This window comes from Vipera ursinii (genome assembly GCF_947247035.1).
Source record: "Vipera ursinii genome assembly, chromosome: 6".
Lineage (NCBI taxonomy): Eukaryota > Metazoa > Chordata > Lepidosauria > Squamata > Viperidae > Vipera > Vipera ursinii.
The window spans coordinates 59,591,153-59,610,505 of record NC_139515.1 but is presented as its reverse complement, the minus strand read 5'-3'; the positions used below and the strand labels follow the sequence as shown (position 1 = coordinate 59,610,505).

General features: G+C 34.4%; 1 protein-coding gene across 1 annotated transcript in view; it reads left to right on the top strand.

Moving 5' to 3' along the window:
- Nucleotides 1-19,353, top strand: part of MEI1 (meiotic double-stranded break formation protein 1) — a gene marked incomplete at its 5' end in the record, with an annotated part of 37,981 nt that overhangs the window by 4,047 nt on the left and 14,581 nt on the right. Inside the window, 18 exons of the mRNA XM_083365364.1 lie at nt 964-1,087; nt 2,735-2,785; nt 4,001-4,074; nt 5,342-5,447; nt 6,266-6,469; nt 8,568-8,698; nt 11,232-11,346; nt 11,946-12,062; nt 12,169-12,268; nt 13,061-13,195; nt 13,691-13,805; nt 14,106-14,197; nt 15,445-15,586; nt 16,002-16,113; nt 17,241-17,301; nt 17,631-17,728; nt 18,154-18,328; nt 18,413-18,560. Of these exons, the coding sequence (XP_083221490.1) occupies nt 964-1,087; nt 2,735-2,785; nt 4,001-4,074; nt 5,342-5,447; nt 6,266-6,469; nt 8,568-8,698; nt 11,232-11,346; nt 11,946-12,062; nt 12,169-12,268; nt 13,061-13,195; nt 13,691-13,805; nt 14,106-14,197; nt 15,445-15,586; nt 16,002-16,113; nt 17,241-17,301; nt 17,631-17,728; nt 18,154-18,328; nt 18,413-18,560 (2,100 nt within the window). The remainder of the gene's footprint in view (nt 1-963; nt 1,088-2,734; nt 2,786-4,000; nt 4,075-5,341; nt 5,448-6,265; nt 6,470-8,567; nt 8,699-11,231; nt 11,347-11,945; nt 12,063-12,168; nt 12,269-13,060; nt 13,196-13,690; nt 13,806-14,105; nt 14,198-15,444; nt 15,587-16,001; nt 16,114-17,240; nt 17,302-17,630; nt 17,729-18,153; nt 18,329-18,412; nt 18,561-19,353) is intronic.

The following is a 19,353-nucleotide window of genomic DNA, read 5'->3' as shown; positions in this document are numbered from 1 at the left end:
ATGTGTTATATTTTGCATTATATGTGCCAGCTTTAGGTTTGTATGCTCTGTTCCTTAATAAACTTGCCTGAATCTGCTACTGTGTTTAATACAAATAGTAAACAAAGTTTAATAACTAATAAACAGTTAATAATAACTAACAGTTTATAAATAGTAATGTTATTATAGCAATTAATACAGAAGGTTGTAAAAGGAGATCATATGACCTCAGGACATTAATCGTCATAAATATAAGCCAGTTGCCAAGTGTCTGAATTTTGATCATGTGATCATGGGGATGCTGCTACAGTCATAAATGTGAAAATGGTCAGTCATTATTTTCAGTGGCACAAATATACACACACACACACACATTCATCACATGAGGAACGGAATTGTGTTATGTTCTTTTATATACTGGTTTATCAAACTGTACTACTGTAATTCTTGATTTAATCTTTATTTCTTTTGAGTTTAATGTACCGTACATTTAGTATTCAGGGAAATGGGTTCCTGATACACCCTTAGGATAAGACTATTTGTTTTCAAATGTAACTTTATTTTTTGCTTTTTATGACATTCATTGAGACTTTCCCCAGTTAAAACTATCATGGTACAAATTTGACTTGACAATATCTTTTTTCTGCCATGTCTCCATGACTTTGCCTTCATTTTAGCCCTAGGCCTTGTGAGAGACGTTTAGGACATCCTTTATCAAATGGCCATCTAAAGTATATAAAATCTTTTCAGTTGAGATTACTAGATTATACAATTGATTGTTATGTGCAAGGATATGTTGCATATAAAATGGATAAGTAAGGCAGAAGATAGGGGGAAAATTCTGAAGTTTTCACTTCTTCGATCCTTTCAAAGGAAATTAACAGTTTTGGGCTCAAAAAGTATGAATATAGGCTTACAGGAGAATTAAGGTAAACTTATATTTCCTCTTAACAATTTTTGTAATTTTCCCTTGATAATATTTAGCTAATACGCAAGAAGCACGTGGTGTCTTGTCTCCGAGATGTTCTGACTCAACATGCAACAAAAGTCATCCCCCTGCTCGTTCAGAATGAAAGAATATGTGCTTATTTTATAGCAACTTTGTTTGGTAAGAGAACATCAAACACATTCAACATGTTCTTCTGCAAGAATATTTTAATTTTTTTCAGCACAATTTATTTTGTGAATCAGAGTGACTAAGATGAGTTTTTTGCCAAAACAGACATATTAAATAGCTAATTTGATATTAAATAATTAGGGTTTTTTTTCTTCAATGAAAAATACCACAAGGAAAAGAATAAGGATGTGGCCTTTGAGGAGATTGTATTAATTAAGAGCTGTGGTGGCACAGTGGTTAAAATGCAGTATTGTAAGCTAATTCTACAGTTGCCAGAGTTCGATTTCCACCAGCTCAAGGTTGACTCAGCCTTCAGCCCTTCCCATGTTGGTAAAATGAGGACTCGTTGGGGGCAATATGCTGACTGTAAACTGCTTAGAGAGGGCTGTAAATCATTGTGAAGCAGTATATAAAATTAATTGCTATTAATAATGTAGGCCTAATTTTTAGGAACATAAAAATATTTTAAATTTATGTTAAATCATTAGAATCATTAGAATGAACTAAATATATCCTGCTACATGTATATGTATTTACTTTTAGTAAACCACAATCAATGTATTTACTTCTGTTGTGGTGTTATTAAATATTTTAAACATATGAAGTGTGTTTAATATTTGATTTAAAGGACACCTCTCCCACATATTATAATTAGTAGGTTACAGTTCTATAAGAAACAATGCAAGATGTTTCCTGAATCTGGTGTTAAATCATATGTGACAAATCTTTATTTTAGCATCTTGTAAAGATGGTAAATTGGATCTAAGGATCCTCATACCTTCTGCTATTCAAAAACATCCAAGCTAACAGGCCTCTAGTTTCCTTTATTCTTCATTCATTCCTTTCTAAATATTATTATTAGGGTATTCAGCAAGACTTTGTTCTTTAGCAGGTTATTGAAAAATATATAAATGTAGGAAAGAAAGCTAATTGTAAATGTGCTGATTCAGAGAAAGTGTAACATAAAGTGAATAGTCTTGATTTATGGAATGTTAAGACTGCTTGCTAAATGAGATAAAAGTGATATAAGATGGAAGTAATCATGCATGGTGGTTTTTCAATGTGTTTATGGAGATAGAATATATAGCAACATGAATATAACATGATAGTAACTGAGAATGTGAATTACTAACAGCAAAGATTAGATAAATTACATGATGCAATGACGAGAATGGATCTGAAAATTAAAGTACCAAAGAACAGAAAGAAGTAATAAATGATTGTAAATAACAATTTACAATTTAAAATCTCCTAAAAAGTGAGATGTTGACAAGTTTTTTTAAAAAAGGCTATGTTTATTAGTGCATGGCTATGACAGAAGCTGAAGTGGTTTTCATGGATTAAAAGGTATGGAGAGAGATAGTAAATTAGGTTGATGCAATGCAAATTAGATTTAGCTACCTTTCCCTTTTGTGTGTGTGTGTGTGTGTGTGTGTGTGTGTGTAGTGTATATATTGATTTACTATTTCTTGCTCCTTTTCTTTATTCTGCATAAAGCTGCTTACCCTAAAACAATAGCATCATGCTATGTATGTTTCCTCATTAGTAAGTGCAGTGAAGATTGCAGCCCAAGTATTTGTTTAAGAACATGATCATTATTTTTCCAAAAGATGATTATCACTCTATATACTTCTACAGGGATCTTACAAATTGTAGAAGACAGCAGTATCCTGGATTTACTTATTGAAGGTATATATAAAATGGGGAGCTTGAATTACTTTATTGTCTGTGTGATGGTAGGAAGAGCAATCAATGTTCAGTGTTGTATCAGGAGGTGCTATGCAAATGCCAGTAAATTTCTTTTGAGGTTTAGATTTGGATTACATTTTGTTTTTCAACACAACATTCAGTTTAAATTATATAAAGACATTTCTAAGGAGTATTCTCAATAAACTATAATCCTAAAATTTTAATCATGCTTTATGAAAGTATCTTATTTTGAAATTCCTCATTTGTAGAATAATTTGTAATTTATAGTATCTAGTACTATAGGTATTTAGCTTCCCAACAAACTTCTCAGGACTATTTGAGAATGCACTATTAGAATCATACTGTCAGTTTATAAAAGAATATTAATACATTTATCAAGGATCTTTGGCATGTGAGTGTCTGGAGCATACAAGAATCCTGGAATATTGTTGATATAGAGCTTAAAAAGCATTGGGGCTAGAATACAACCCCCCTGTCTAATACTTTTATGGGTAATACTTGGATGTCTGAAAATAGCCCAGTCTTGTTTTTTGTAACACATACATAGCCTAAAACACTGCTAGCTTTTCCTGAATGATATGTAAAAGGATACATAAAACCAAAATCTTTATCTTCTGAAATGTGATTATTACATTTATACATCAAGGAGGTCAGTTGTGAGCTTGCCATATTTCTTTTGAGGTCTCTAGAAAATTGAATAGAACTGAACCAAATCTAATATGCAAGGAGAAACCAGCAAAAAAAAAAAAAAAGAGTTAAAAATGAGCAACATAATGCTGTGGGCTATGGAGAAAAACTTGCCAGAAAAAATCCTATACTGCATCCCTGTGGGAGACGCAGTTGGGCAGTGGCTAATAAATTCGTGTATAAGCCCCTATTCTTATCTCTGGTCATGTAACACAGATTGGAATGTATGCAGATGCTCTGTTCTTCCTAGGGCACAAATGCACACAGATGTGAGGGAAGAACAGAAACACAAAAACAGATTACAGAGATGCATTATATCCAAAAAAAATTATCCCTCTCAGACATTGCTGGTAAGGCAGTTAAGAATTCTGAAAGTCATGCTCTATATATATTTTCTGGAAAAACTACAATAAAAATTAAATGTTCAATGTAAAATTTAGCAAAATTGATTGTGATATATGTGTCAAAAACAGTGAATAAACAGTATTTTTTTCTTGCTGTGAACAGTATTAGTACAGTTGGTAGTAGAGCTGAAATTGGAGAGGTATCTGCATTATCTATTGGATGAATGTCAGAAAGAGGTTTGTATCTTCTATTTTGGAGTAATGTGCTTTTCGGTAACAAGTAAATTGAAAAATGGTGATTTTTCTAGGTTATAAAAATATTGATTTCTATGAAGGCTGGATGAATGGATGATGAATGACACTGAAGATAAATCAATAGCATTGTGATATTAACTTGTTCATTTATTGATTGAATTTATATGCACCCTTTTCATGGTTCGAGCGAATCTGGGTGGCTTATAATGCAATAAAACATACATATATTAAAAACAATTATAAATATAAAAACAGATTAAAATTACAAAAGATTAAGAATGAAAAAATCACAGATTTGAGGCAGGGAATTGGTGATGTCTTCTCTGTCACTGCACTGCATCAACCACCTCCACCTACAGTTTCTCCTTCAGGGCCCCACACCAACCAACATAGCCAGGTTTTGAAGCTCTTCCTGAAGACGAGAAGAGTGGGGCTGGATCTCTCCTCTCGCAGCAAGATGTTCCAAAGAGTGGGGGTTGTGGCACAAAGTTCCTTGGCTAATGGGGTCCGCAGTAGGCCCCTTCTGCCAGAATAAATGGGGTAGGCCAATTTCATTGGGGCAAGACAGTTCCTCAGATATTCTGGACCCATGCCATACAGAGCTTTAAAGGTAATGACCAACACCTTGAATTGGACTGGGAAGCAAATTTGCAGTTCACATAAAATGTGCTACCCTAAGGGCCTCCAGAACTATTCCTGTTGCTGCATTTATTTATGAATGGAAATACATATAAATGTCATTTATGTAGCTGTCCTGACACCACTTAGGAGTTTGTGCCTTCTGGAACCTGCTGCATCCCAGGATCATGTGACCACAAATTTGCAACTTTTTTGTCATTTGCAAGCAGAACTTTCCTCAATTTGTCTTAAGAGGGATGATCTAGGGCAGTGGTCTCCAAACTTGGCAACTTTAACACTTGTGGACTTCAACTCCCAGAATTGTCCAGCTAGCTTGAAGTCCACAAATCTTAAAGTTGTCAAATTTGGAGACCCTAGTTTAGGGTTAAATGAGTTTAAAAGCTTACTTAGGATTGTGGGAATGTATCTGTGGAACACTTGTTGACACAATATGTCTTTATATTCTGATCAAAAGAATTGCTATGAGGATGATTGTGTGTGTCAAGTAGCCCTTTAGAAGAATGGCAACAAAGGAAAATAGTTGATTACAGAGAAAGAAGCAAATTGCAATGATTTCCGTACTGTAGCTAGTCTTCTAAATTATCTGATTTGCTTCCCTCAACTCAAATAGTTATGCAAGATAGCCACAACAAGAAACAGTTTGCCTGTATTTATTCTTCTTGGAAAGTTGGCAGATGTTATTCCATTGTTTGCTAATACTTTAGTGATGGAACATAGTAAGTATTACAGGTGAATTTCAACTATACAATGATTATATTATGAACTCAATGAATAATAAAAATATTTTTTCTTGATATCCCACAGAATAATTTTAGCAGTAAAAAAGAGAATTAAAACAAAATTTCAACCTCTGAGAAACTATTAGCAAGATAACTTGCTCTTGATAACTTGGTAATCAGCTGGTGGTGAATGTCTCCTTAGAAGTGGAATAAATGAAAACATTGGCTGTGGTTTTTCTCATATCCATACGAAAGGGCAGAATTGGGTTTCATATGGGATTTTCCTATATTTCCCTTCCAGCTGTGGGAAGCATATTAAACTGAGCTAAAGATAAGGCTGTCCTAAATTGAGGAACTGTGATATGATATAAATAGGAGGCTAGATTAAATACTAACATTTGGTTATTTGCAGTTGTGATCGGAACTTTGCCTTAGTATTATTGTAGCTTGATCTGATTCTAAAGTTAAGACTGCATCAATGGAGAAACTGTAGAGGCTCAGTTTCTTTTGGACCAATATTTCCCAAGAAGATTCATTGTCTGCCAATAGATTCAGCTGTATTTCACACTATCTGTATTATTAGTATATTTTCTAAGATACCTTGTTGAAAGCAACAGGTTCTCATCTTGAAGATCTTTTATCCGCCAAATAATTGTTGAAAGAGAACCAGTGTTCTTTCTTGAGATTAGAGACTTGCACAATATGTGAAATCATGTGACTTTTCAGAACTTGGTTTCAATGATTATTTTTTTCTGAACTTTTCTAACAATACTACTGTTTTCTCATTACACTTACTTTTCTATTTTCTTTAACATGTAACCTGATTGAGCATCTGGCTGCAGGCTTGATGTACCCCAATGAGAGGATAAAAGCTGCTGTGTGTTATCTTTATGGCAAACTGTATACTGTCCCCAGTGCTGCAGAGCAGTTGTCTATTCATTTCACAGATAAACTTAACAGCCTTGTTCTGACTACTTTGAAGAATGCTCAGACCATGGAACTGCAACTTAACTCTGTGGGTAAGAGTTAGAAGGTTACAAGAAGGATTTTTCATAATTGTTAAGGATGATTTTTATGTACAACAACAATCCTATTTTGGAGAATGCTGAATGTTTGGAAAAAATGGAAAATGTTTTTAAAATACAGCATAAATTATTGTCAATGTAAGGATTTTGGTTTTTTGAATATTGAGCACATACCAACTATCACCTGAGCTGCAGATAAGGAATTTTACTTGAAAAACTGGGCTAGTGTTACATGCATCCAGATTAAGTTCAGGCATATGACAAAAAGCTACAATAACTTTCACAGAAAGCAGCTTGATTTTAATTTCCCAGATGAAAATATACTTTTAAATAACAATATTATGAAGTATTGTGTTGTTAGCTGCAGAGAATAAATATTAAATTAACTAACTAAGACAAGAGACTCTAGATGTCTGTTGATGGCCAACTTGAGTGCCAGGCTTCCAAGAATTCTATGTTTTTGTACTTGACTTGGTAGAATACTCAGTTTGCCAGTTGAAACTATGGCTAAATCTTAAGAAAAATTAGTCATCAACAGGCACATAAAGATAAATGACATCTGCATGCCATTCAAAAGAGATCAAAAAGTAAAAAAATAAACAAAAAGAACAAAGCACCTCCTCATGAGCGATCAACATCAAGATGAGCAAAGATTAACATCTTTTAACATTAACATTAGACCAATAAAGGAAACAAAACTCCCATCTACCAATTCAGAAAAACAAACAGTTAACAATAGCTCAATAAAGGAATCACCAAGATCACTCCCACTAACACTGATAGGCCAAACTACTAGTATATAAACTGAGTATATAAAATCCCACTCCCTACTAGCATTGTTGTTAACTAGTTTGTAATGAAACATCTGCAAGAAAACAACCATGCTCAGAAACAACCAAAGACCCAACAGTTCAACCTTGAGCTATAAATATTGTCTTATTTTGGTAGAACTTTATTCCCCAGGTGTATTTTTAAAATGCTTTTTATTTTGTTCTAAAATGTACTGAATTATTTTGTTTGCTTTCTAAAACTGTCTCAGTTTGGGTTTGCGAAACCTACAGGCCAGATATGTTTAAAATGTCATCAGCCAGATCTTTAACATTAATGTCAAATGGATTGTGCACCCAGTTGTATTTTGTCACAAGATAAAATCATCTGGGATCTAGGTGAAGATATAGTTCAGCTTCAGTGACAAATTTTTAACATTAACATTTTTATCTCCAGAAGTATGTTTAAGGTCAAAGTAGAAATCTAGTTTTCTTCTATTTTCCTCTTCCACAATTCTGCTGCAAACATATTCCTACACTTTTATCCTTTGTTTTATATCTGTACACTAAATGATTTACAACTAAGTTAATAAAATCTGAAAACTGATGCATTGTTCACTGTTGCTCGTAGCGATAACCTGGAACAGGACAGCTTGCCTATTCATTTGACATCAAACTCAATCTTTACTCTTCATTGAAACTATTTAGTATAGTCAAAACAGCTCATTTTGATTCATCATATTATCTCCATGCTGTAACATGCTTATGCAGAAGAAATTCAACTTATCAACAGGACCATGACAATTCATACTAAAACACATTGGGATCCATTTTTGGCTAAAACCTACAGGTTAAGAATCAATGGCATAAGTAAAGTAGCATAATGGTTAAAAATGTGAATTATGAAAGAGAATTAGTTTTTTAAATCTCAATTCAGCTATGAATTTGCTGGGGTATCTCAAGCATATTATTTCAAAGGAAATAATAATAGCCAGGGGCACAATCAGCAAACCTGTATTTGAGACCCAAGCAATTTGAAAGTGTGTAATAGCAAGTAGACAGATATGTACCATTTTGGTTGGCACATTAATGGGGATATAAAAGGAGCCCCCAACCGGGCATTCCTTGGGCAACAGTCATGTCACTAGCTAATCCTTTCAACCCAGAAGTAATTTAGATGTTTCCGCCATGAACCCGAGTGAATAATAATAGCTCTTATCACATTATGATAATTATATGAATGTAGAAATATATTGTGTAATCTAATGTTGACATAGTTCAATATTGTACAATTTCCTATTATCCATTTTCTTTCTCTTCCGCAGGTTTATTAAAGCAACTGCTGAAATATGATAATTTTGTTTTGGTTATTATGAGTTTTACAGGAAAAGGAGCAAATTCTGCAAGTCCTGAGTTATTTGAAGGAGACAGTCTGTTACCTTTAATTCTCAAGAAGGTAACTTTATAAAAATGTACTTAACACTAATATAAGTTGATGAAAGCAACATAAATTTGTCAATATTATAAATGTAATTGTCAAGATTAATAAAAAACTATTTAGTTCATTGATTTTATATCATTTTAGGCTACTTCATTCCCATTAGAAACAATTAAAATTACAGTTAAATAACTAATACAATAAAATTCCAAATGAAGAAAAGTTCGTATCACTTCACCTTTGTTCATCTTGTGCCAAAGACACAATGGAATAATGCATTTTTAAAGTGTTTATCAAAAGCTAGGAGCACTGAAATGCCTTTCCAGTGGAGGGGAAAGAATTTCATAAAGTGGGAAGTATTACTGAGAAGGCCTAATGCCTTGTCCACATTCCATATATCTCAAAATGAGGGAGTATCAGTTGGATGGGCAGATTATTTTATGATAGGGTACTACCTAATGTATAGAACTTTAAAGGTGATAACAGCATCTTAAGCTGGACTTTTTCTTAAGGAAATCAAGGAACTGCTCATGACTGGCAATTGTACAGAGATCTTGCTGGAACAACCTCATCTGACTCCTTGGCCATCCCTGTATACCAGACCAATGAAAGAAGAGATATAATTGCCTGCCAATGAATTGGGAAGACACCCCAAACCTTCTGGAAACTTGGGTCCGTTTGGTATTAGGGATTGATGGTTCTAATTCGTCCTGTGCTGCATGTCCTCAGTTTAACAAGGAAATGATCTGACCAGAACAAATTGACAAATCCTCCCTCTTCACAACACATCTCATTTTTTCAAAAATAAAGATCAAATCAAATATGTGTCCTACCATGTGAATTGAGGTTGCAGTCATAAAGATCATGAAGTCAAATTTCCCTTTCCAAGGCATTAAGATTAATCTCTGAAGATTTACAACTTCTGGAATCTAAACAGCAGCCCCAGATGAGATTAAGGAACTTCTGGAGGGCCACTGCTGGGCAACTGGGTGGTCAGTACACTAGCAGCAGCCTAAGCTTGATAAGGTATCTCAGTGTTACATAAGAATATTTGCAGTCCTTCATTTCCAAAGCAATGCTCTGCATCACTATGAGAGTCTTAAGCACAATCACAGCAACTCCTCTTCCCTAATATTGATGTAGCAGCTGATGCAAGACCAGATATCCAACTAAGCCAATTACAGGTGGGGCTACATCCACATTTTATCCAGCCAGGTTTTAATAATACACAGTTGGCCACTTTATTCGTACATTTGATTTAGCATTTTCTAACAGCAACTGGATGCCAAGGCACCCAATAGTTTAGAGACCGGAAACTAGGACATGACTATCTCAGATGAGGAGATCTGATACAATAAAAGGCAGCCCGCTTTCTGAAATAATCCACCCAGTGTTCTACTTCAGTTTGCTTTTATTTAGGTTTCTAATTTAATTATAGGAATAATTAAATTAATATTTTGGGCTAGAAAAGAAATTAATAGCTTCTGTATTATGTTTACCTATAGCAGTGATGACAAACCTTTTAGAGACTGAGTGCCCAAACTGCAACCCCAAACCCACTTATTTATTGCTGGGTGCCAGGTGGGCGTGGCCTACTGGGTGGGTGTGGCTGTGGTGGTCATGGAAGATTGGGTGGTTGTGGCCAAGGTGGATGTGGTCACCTCAATGTCACTCGTGGAGAGACACCTGTGGGGGGTGGGCAGGGTTGGGGGAGATCAGGGGGTCTCTGGTAGGTGTGGTGGTAGGCAGGAGGCTCATCCTGTGGGATAAGGTGAGGCAGGGTGGGGATGCCATTGCCATGGGGCAAGACAAGGGCTGGGGTGGGTGCTGCCTGACACCATCGGCTCTCGCACACAGAAGTCAGTGAGCGCATGGGGGCCGACAGTGTCTGCCAATAGCCACAGCCTGTCAGCCCCTCGACCAGTGCACTCGAGCTCCACAGTCCATGGCCAGCAGTTCAATGAAGCCGCCTCCGAGATGGATGGTCAGCCGACAGCGGAGGAGACAATGCAGTGGGTCGTGCCTGGGAAAAGGAGAGCATGAGAGGCCAGGAGGGACGGGGTGGGGGGGAAGGAAATCAGCCATGCTGGGATACATCCGGCCATGTGGGACCTTGGCAAGTTAGCATGCAGCTGGTTGAAGAGGGACAGTTGCCATCTCTGAGGCATGGTGCGGGTGCCCACAGAGAGGGCTCTGAGTGCCGCCTCTGGCACCCATGCCATAGGTTCGCCACCACTGACCTATAGTGTGTCTGTATTAACTAAATATAATGAGAAGAATGATATGAATTTTGTTTTCATATTGTATGTAGTATTTTTTAATGCAGGTAATTATGTCAATGCACTTCCTGCAGTATAGCTTGTTTATAGGTTTAGTGAACTTTTAGTAATATTGCATTGTTCAGCCTTGAAATAAAATTACGTACTATAAACTCCAAACATTTTTTAAAATAGTTAAATATTGTTCTTATTCAATAAATGTATTTCCTAATGAACTCACGGTAATTAGCATAAAAATGATCCTTTAATACAAATTCTGATGTTTTCTGCAGTTGCTATTGTCAAGAGATGAGATATTACAGGTAGCAAGTACACAGTGTATGGCTGCTGTATTGGTGCATTCTCCAGCTAAATATGCTCCTGCTTTTATTCATGCAGATATTCCAGGTAACATTCTATTTGACTGATACTCTGGAATGCCATGGTATTTGATTTCAAAGCTATATTTCAAAGAACTTTTGCTGCATCACTATTAATGAATGAAATCTTAATGATAGTATAAAGGTTAATATCTAATTTCAGACACCTGAAGATTGACTATAATTCTGAGCTCATAGTGGACTGTACAATAAAAATGTTTAAGGTTATGGCAGTTGTGAAAAAGCAAATTCCATGCAAGGGATCATTTAAAAAGAGATGAAATATAAAACTGAGAACACTGTAATGCTATTAGAAGAATATATGGTGCATCAACATTTGAAATATGTTCAGGTAGTCCTTGACTTAAGACCTTAATTGAGCCTAAACTTTCTGTTGCTAAGTGAGACATTTGTTAAGTGAGTTTTTCCCCATTTATGATCTTTCTTGCCACAGTGTTAAGTGAATTATTGGAGTTGTTAAATTAGTAATATAGTTGTTAAGTAAATTTCGCTTCCTCATTGTCTTTGTCAGAAGGTCGCAAATGGTATCATGTACTCTGGCCTTGTTGGCCAATCCCATCTCTTAGTTTTATTGGTTCATCTGGTAATATTTTTTTTTGCTTGCAGAATTTCTATTTGAGTGTCTCTTCTGCATGAGTGAAAATCTCATCTGGTCAGTTTATTGCTGCCTATTGCTCCTTACTGAGGAACAGCTTTTCTTCTCCAAATGCCACACTGTTTATGGTAAATAATCACTCTTCGTATAGGATAAAACTGCTGTAATGTTAGGCAGTATTTCCTATGCATATAAACCATCTTCACCAATCTTTTAATATCTTCTTTATCCTAGGCATAGAACCTCTTGTAAAGAGCTTGAAAGAAACTTTGCATCTTAATAATATAGAATTGCAAAAACAAGGACTTCTACTTTTTACTGAAATTTTGAAAAAGTAAGAGATATCGACTTCCATTTGGCTTTAGTTTGGAAAATTAGAGCAGAGGAAGCAGCTTTCATCAAAGTTATATCTGAAGGATAAATATTTCGGGGCAAAATATGTATATATAATCATGATTTAATATAATAGTGTTTTCGCCAGTTTTCTATGAGCCCGAAATCTAAAAAAAACTGTTTTCACTTATTTTTTTAAGTCATGAAAAATAATTTATATAATATTTTAGGGGGGATGATGGGGAATCTTGCATATTATATGAAATTTTTCTAGCTTTTTATTTGTCAGTATATGGAATGTTTATATTTTATAGTTACAAATTTATTTTTTCAATAGATTTCCGTGAAGAACCTTAATATTGGTATATTTAGTATATATACATAGGTTTTATAGGTAGATTGCTAATTTTTAATTTAATATAATCACTGTTTAGAGTCCTTCAAGACTGAAGTGGTTTATACATTTCATAAATAAACTGTAAAACCTAAGTAATTATGTTTAATAATTTTAGATTGGGGATTTGTATATTTCAGTTTGAAAAAGCTTGAGTCCAAATGGGCAGTTCTTAAAAAAGAGTTACAATCCATACTGAAAGTGTTTTGAGTTTGGAGAATTTCTGGTTCTGTTGAAACAGCCTGCGTTGAACTTGAATTTGAAAATACCATATTGTACTTTATGAAAATGTTAAGATGTTAGCTTTTAATTTCTGTTATGCTGAAGTTCAAAGTGATATATACTGTTATAGAAATTCTTCTGTTGGGTAAACATTTTGAATATTTTATTTAATTTCAGGCAACCAGAAGAAATTAAATTATTTACAAATATTGCTACATTTAAAGATGCTGTTAGTGTTCTAATGGAAGCTGTGAAATGCCCTGTAATTGAAGTAGCATCTGAAGCGGTGAAAGCTGTGACTGCAATTTTGAGGTAAATGAAAAATGTTTAGTTTAGTTTAATTTAATTTAATTTAATTATTTAATTTAATTTAATTTAATTTAATTTAATTATTTAATTTAATTTAATTTAATTTAATTTAATTTAATTTAATTATTTAATTTAATTTAATTTAATTTAATTTAATTTAATTTAATTTAATTTAATTTATTACCTGGAACATATAAATAGTTCCCTTACCTCTGCATCTTTTATAACTTTCTGCCAATTTGTCCCTTACTGGTAAAATTCTTTAAGCATTAGTTTATTAGTATCTGGATATTCTATAACATACATGCTGTTATAGAGAATATGCCAAAATGTTCATTTGGATAAGAGAAATGATTAAAGTGTGATTTTAGTAGAAAACAGGTATGTAAATATCCTCTCTCTATTCATAACTAACTTGTTCTTTTACCACGATATTCACATTGACTCTCATCTATGCTATTATCTTTCCTTAACATTTTCCTGTTTTTCTCAGCACAGAAAGGATCATGTGAGCCTTCCACCTATACAATATGGGGAACTACAGAAATTGATTGAAACTATATTAATGCGATGTAATGATCTCCCACTGGCACCTTTTAGTAAGAGGTTGATGGTTAGTCCCTCATAGCTCCTTTTTTGTTCTGATTTAAGACCAGTAATATGTAATATATATGATAAATACAAACTGTTCTTTTTTTAAAAAAATTAACAGAACATTTGCTGAAAGTGCTCCTATCTCCCTATATTGAAGATTGAGGAGTCCTTTCTTTTAAAGACAATTATTTGCCTCTGTTAAATGTGTTTTGGACCATATTTGCATACTATTATTTTATTAAAGTAATTATTAATCTAAATATTGGGCTCTGGCAGCATAAAAATATTCTTACTGATTTCTCTTCTTTCAATATCACAGGATCATCAAGGGGAGAGATGTAAGAGCAGAGCAATTTCACAACAGGCACAATTCTTGCAGAGTGCCTTAGAAAGTTTCAGAAATGCTTGTAGGTAAGAAAGGTTGTTGCTTAACTTTATTGATGCTAGAAGTGGTTAGAAAAATCCATTGGAAACTGACATATACTAAATATATAAATATAATATTTAATACACAATTCATATTTATATGAATTTACAGCAGAAAAATACTGGGCTCATGTTTATATCTGAACATGACCCTCAGTCAAACTTGTTCTTTGATGGCATGTGGTTTTGTTAGCAACAATACAGAAATGTTTTGCCATTGACTTCTGGGATTTTTGTTTAGATCTTCCCAATCCTCTTTATAGGTGTGGTACTCCCTAGAGGTCTGTTATCCAAGTACTCACTTTTGAAAATTGGCTAAGTACTGCTTTGACTGAGATGAGTAAGAGAGTTACCACAAGAGTTATTTTGTGGCAAGATGGGCGGTCAATAAACGTCCTCCCCCTGGGCTGACATATACCTTGTAAAATAGACTGGACTAACAGTTTAAATTCTGTCCACATTTTCAAAATAGAAATAGGGTCATACCTCCTAATTTCTGTTGCAGAGAAAGTGAATAGAGCTATGTCTATGTATAGCTCTAAGTCTTAGCAAAGTTAGTGTTTGCATGAAAAAGTAATTTTATGTGTAAAATTCTATTGACATTTCAGCTGAATATATCTAATTGGATCTGACCTTGTCTCATACTGTATAATTAAATATTTTGAAGTGGTAAGTTGATTAATATATGACAATGCAGTTAACTTTTTCATTCCAAAAAATGTGTGGATGCACGTGCGCGCGGACACACACACACACACACACACACCCCAAATCCTGTGCTCCAGCTACATTAGAATCAGGTTCTTTAGGATTAAGCAGAGCTAGATTTCAGCATGCTGAAGATTAGAAAGCTACATCATAGTTTCTTCATAGTCTGAATGGCCCCCTCAAAACTTCAGAATTTTTATAATATGTTACAGTTTCATTATAATTTTATACGTGAAAGTGTTAATGAATTAAGTCTCCTATATTGTTCATATGAATCTCATTAATTGATTAATATTTAAGTTATTTATTGCTGCATGCATTCACACCAGTTCATAGAAGGTCTTTCCTCACCCCATCCTGTGTTCTTATTCATCTTTCTCTATTACCCCTGCCCAATAAAGCCTTGATGGTTTTCCGTAAATTAGGATCTCACCACGTCTAAATATGATACTGGGTTAAGAGAAGATATAGAAACCTGATGTAATAGTATAGGTTGTATCTAATAGGTTTTTATAACTTTTTAGTTTAGCTGTGCAATACCAGAAGGATCCTCTGGCTCAGAAGAACACTTTTACAGCTCCAAATTCAGACAATATTGATATATTGAAAAGATTTTCGGAATTTCTTCTAAGGATATCTGATTCTCTTTGCATTCCCATGGTCATGGTAATTATTTTCGCTATGTCCTTAGCATCAAACATCAAATAAGTCATATAAATGTACAGGAAAGCAAAAGAGAGAGAAAAAGAAAACAGTTATATCTATATATCATAGACAAGAAATTGTAGCAAAGTTTAGTCAATAGAGGCAAAGTTGCAATGTCCTCTGCTTCTGATTTTTATTAAATGAGTAAAAATGAGGCACCTTTACAAGTTAACTTTATTATACAATATTTGATATCTCAAGTGTTATTAACAAAATAAGTTGTTTTAGGAAAAGAGTTTTTAACTCCAATATATTACATTATGCAGCATAGAGTTACGGTAAAAGTCTTCTAGGTCCATACTGCTTTGCATTTCTGAATTGCATTTCATTTACTTTTTATAATAGGGAGAATAGTACTGTATATATTTTCTTGCAGAAATATTCTGAAAGGGCTGTCCGCCCAGGCATCATGGAAGTCTTCATCTCAACACTTAGCATCCTGTTCAATGTTATGCCAGATATGCATAAGAGATTATCCATTAAGATGGGTAAGGATAGCTAAAGGAAACTACTTTTGGACGTATGATTAAAATATGTATTTTTATTGCTGAACTTTAATGATGCCAGAAATGCAATAAAAATCCTAAATAAATATGTTCTAATTCAGACATGTCAAACACAAGGCCCGGGGGCCGGATCCGGCCCGCGAAGTGGTTTCATGTGGCCCGCGAAGCCATCCTGGAAACAGTGAGGGAACGGCCCCCACTGCCTTGGCCCTGGCCCAGAGACCCTCCTTCTGCCAGAGACCCTCAGATCTGTCCCACTCCTGCCCAGGCCCCCATAGGCACCCTTGATGCGAATGATGTAGAGCTGGCCACACCCACCCAGTAGGCCATACGGACCTTAGCCACGCCCACCCAATAGGCCACACCCACCCAGGCCACACCCACCTGGCCCCCTGAGGGCAACCGCAATGCTGATGCGGCCCTCAATGAAATTGAGTTTGACAACCCTGATTTAGTAGATAAACTGACTTAAAAAAATTGGTGTCACCTATGGCTTCCAAGCTTTGTTTTTCTGCTGTAACTACTGGCAGAACTTCAAGTGACTTTCTACAGTTTGGAGAAGATAGCATTTCTTGTTCCTGAGTGTTATGTTTGTTACCACAGTGAACTTAGAAAGAAAGACAACACCAATATATAGGTAGGCTTTATTGATAGCTTGCAAGTTACATCAGGAGTAAATAGTTTCCAACACATGCATAGCCTCCTCATTTTACCACTCCTTATATTCTCCCACAAGTAATACATTACTTTACAACACTTAAGAGTGAGAACATGTTCTGCTTACCAGCCATCCATTTTCAAATGTGTTGCAGAGGTTCATAGGCAAGTCATGGTAATTTACTTGGGCACACCATTTATTTTTTATTATTTAGTAAATATTTTCCTATCATTTATTACATAAATTATTGCATTTGTTCTAAGACACTGTTTACATGCACATTTTTAGAAAAAATTAAACTTTGCTTACCAAAATATTAGGAAAATGGTTTTGAAATGATGACAAGAGCAATACTTTATTGATCATGAAAAGATGTGCCAAGAAGTAAGCACAATGATAAGCATATTTTAATTCAAACATTTTGCATGAATAGAATTATCTTTCTCTTTAGCATCTTCTTCTTTCATCCAACTAAACCTTGAATTGAAAGCCAAATTCTGCACTGGACAAAGGTATTACATTTGACACTAAAATTATGTCATGCTTTGTTTTATTCAAACATTATTTTTACTTAAATAGATCAATCTCCATAAATTCCTAGGGATGTTGTTATTTTGTATCCACATTTAGATAACAAAGAAATGTTTATAATTTTTAAAAGCAGCTGGTTAATGTTGAATGTTTTAAAGATGCCAAAACTTTATGAGTTAATGCAATTATGTATTTCAAAATGTAGCTCTTCCTACCTTTATAGAATACCATATGACTAAACATAGACAGAAGCTTTGATCATAGGTGTTCTGACAAATTTTCATTTTGCATGATTTCTTTTTCTTTAAAGTAATGCTGCATTGAATCAAGCTTGTTCTAGTTTTCTTCATAGCATGTGCCTCAGTCTTCATTTGTCTTCTGAGAAAATGGTGGATTTCTCAAAACAAAGTAAGTTTGATAAAAGAACTGTTTGTGAAGTTCTTTGAACTGCAGCATACAATTAAAGTCTGAAAATAAAGATTGTGGCAGAAATTGGAAAAATACGCCCAATCTGTAGAGATTGATATGAACTTATGGGTTCTGTAAGTAATAAATTTAAAATATAGAGTTTTCTGTTTATGAACTAGGCCCTTCAATGTCTAAATTATATGAATTTGCCATGCTCATTATAAGGGCTTGTGGCATCATATGATTATCTAGCAACTTTAACTAAGAAGAAAAAGAGAAAACTGTTCTCTTTTGTAGGCTAAAACAATAATGTGACCATTGTTACCATATTAGGAGTAAGGATCAGGATTCTAAGCCAGAAATTATGTTTATTTTCGGTCCAGGCTTTTCTGACATTTTTGGTTGTTAATGTTTTTTCCTCATAGAGCAAGAAGTATCTGAACTCCTGTGGAAGACTCTGCCCCAGTTAAACTTCAGTGCAGTGGAAAGTCTCAGACTCTTATCTGAAACCCCAGATCCCTTATGTTTAAATGAAACACTTCGTAATCAGCAATATAGCCTTCTGTTTCTTTTCTACCTTGCTTTTAGTCATGAAGACAGGTAGGTGATATGGCATGAATAGGAAGAGCAGTCAATAAGCAAGATGGATCAACTTAAGCATTTTTAAATCTTTTTTTTTTTCAGAATTGTTCCAGAAGCAGAACTATTCTCAGCTATATCAAGTTTTCTTCTATCAGTTGAGGACCAGGGAGATTGTCCACCTGCATATATTGTTAAAGCTATTTTGTATCTTCTGGCAATTTGTCAGCACAAAAGTAAAGCTTTAGACTTGGTAAATACCCGCTTAATCATTATATACTGGCTTAATGATATACAGGAGCAGCTTTTAAAATTTAATACATCACATTGAAGGTCTTTTTTATTAAAGGAATTGTTCAACAATTAAGAACCAATATTTTGTTGTTTCAAGCAGCAACTTAGTAACCCATCCTTGTCTGAAAAAGGTTTTGAGAGTATAAGGGTATTCTCCTTTGAACTGGCTTAACATTTGGGATCTTAATGGAAATGCCCATGATGTTTTTATGGAAATTGTGTGAAACAGATGCTATAGTCTTCTGTGATGTTTTTACAACTTTCCAGTCTAGTCTATAGCAATGGCATTTCCTGGTGGCCTTCCATCAAAGCACTTATCGTGCTTAGCTTTTCAAGATCAACCATGGTCATCTAATTAATCTTGCAATCATTTTATTTGGATTTATTTAACTAAGGTTTAATGAATAAATGTTTTATATTTTGCACAGTAGTTCAGTGATCATGTAACAAAGTTCAAACTCCCCAAAAAAGAATTTGAATAGTGAGGTAGTGCAGGACAACAAAATTATAGATGTCGTGTTCAAATAGCATGTTTTGGGAATGGCCAGGCATTGTAAAAATATCCAAATATCTTAACCCCCTCCCCAAAGAATGACAGTAACCCTTTGCAAAAGAATACTGACATGAAAAAGAGAAAAATAATTATTTCCACATTGACTACTTTTAAATTATTCAAAAATAATTGCCATCTTTCCTTCTAGTTTTTTTCTCATTGTAAGAAAAAATATATAGAAGTGATAGAAGGACATGGT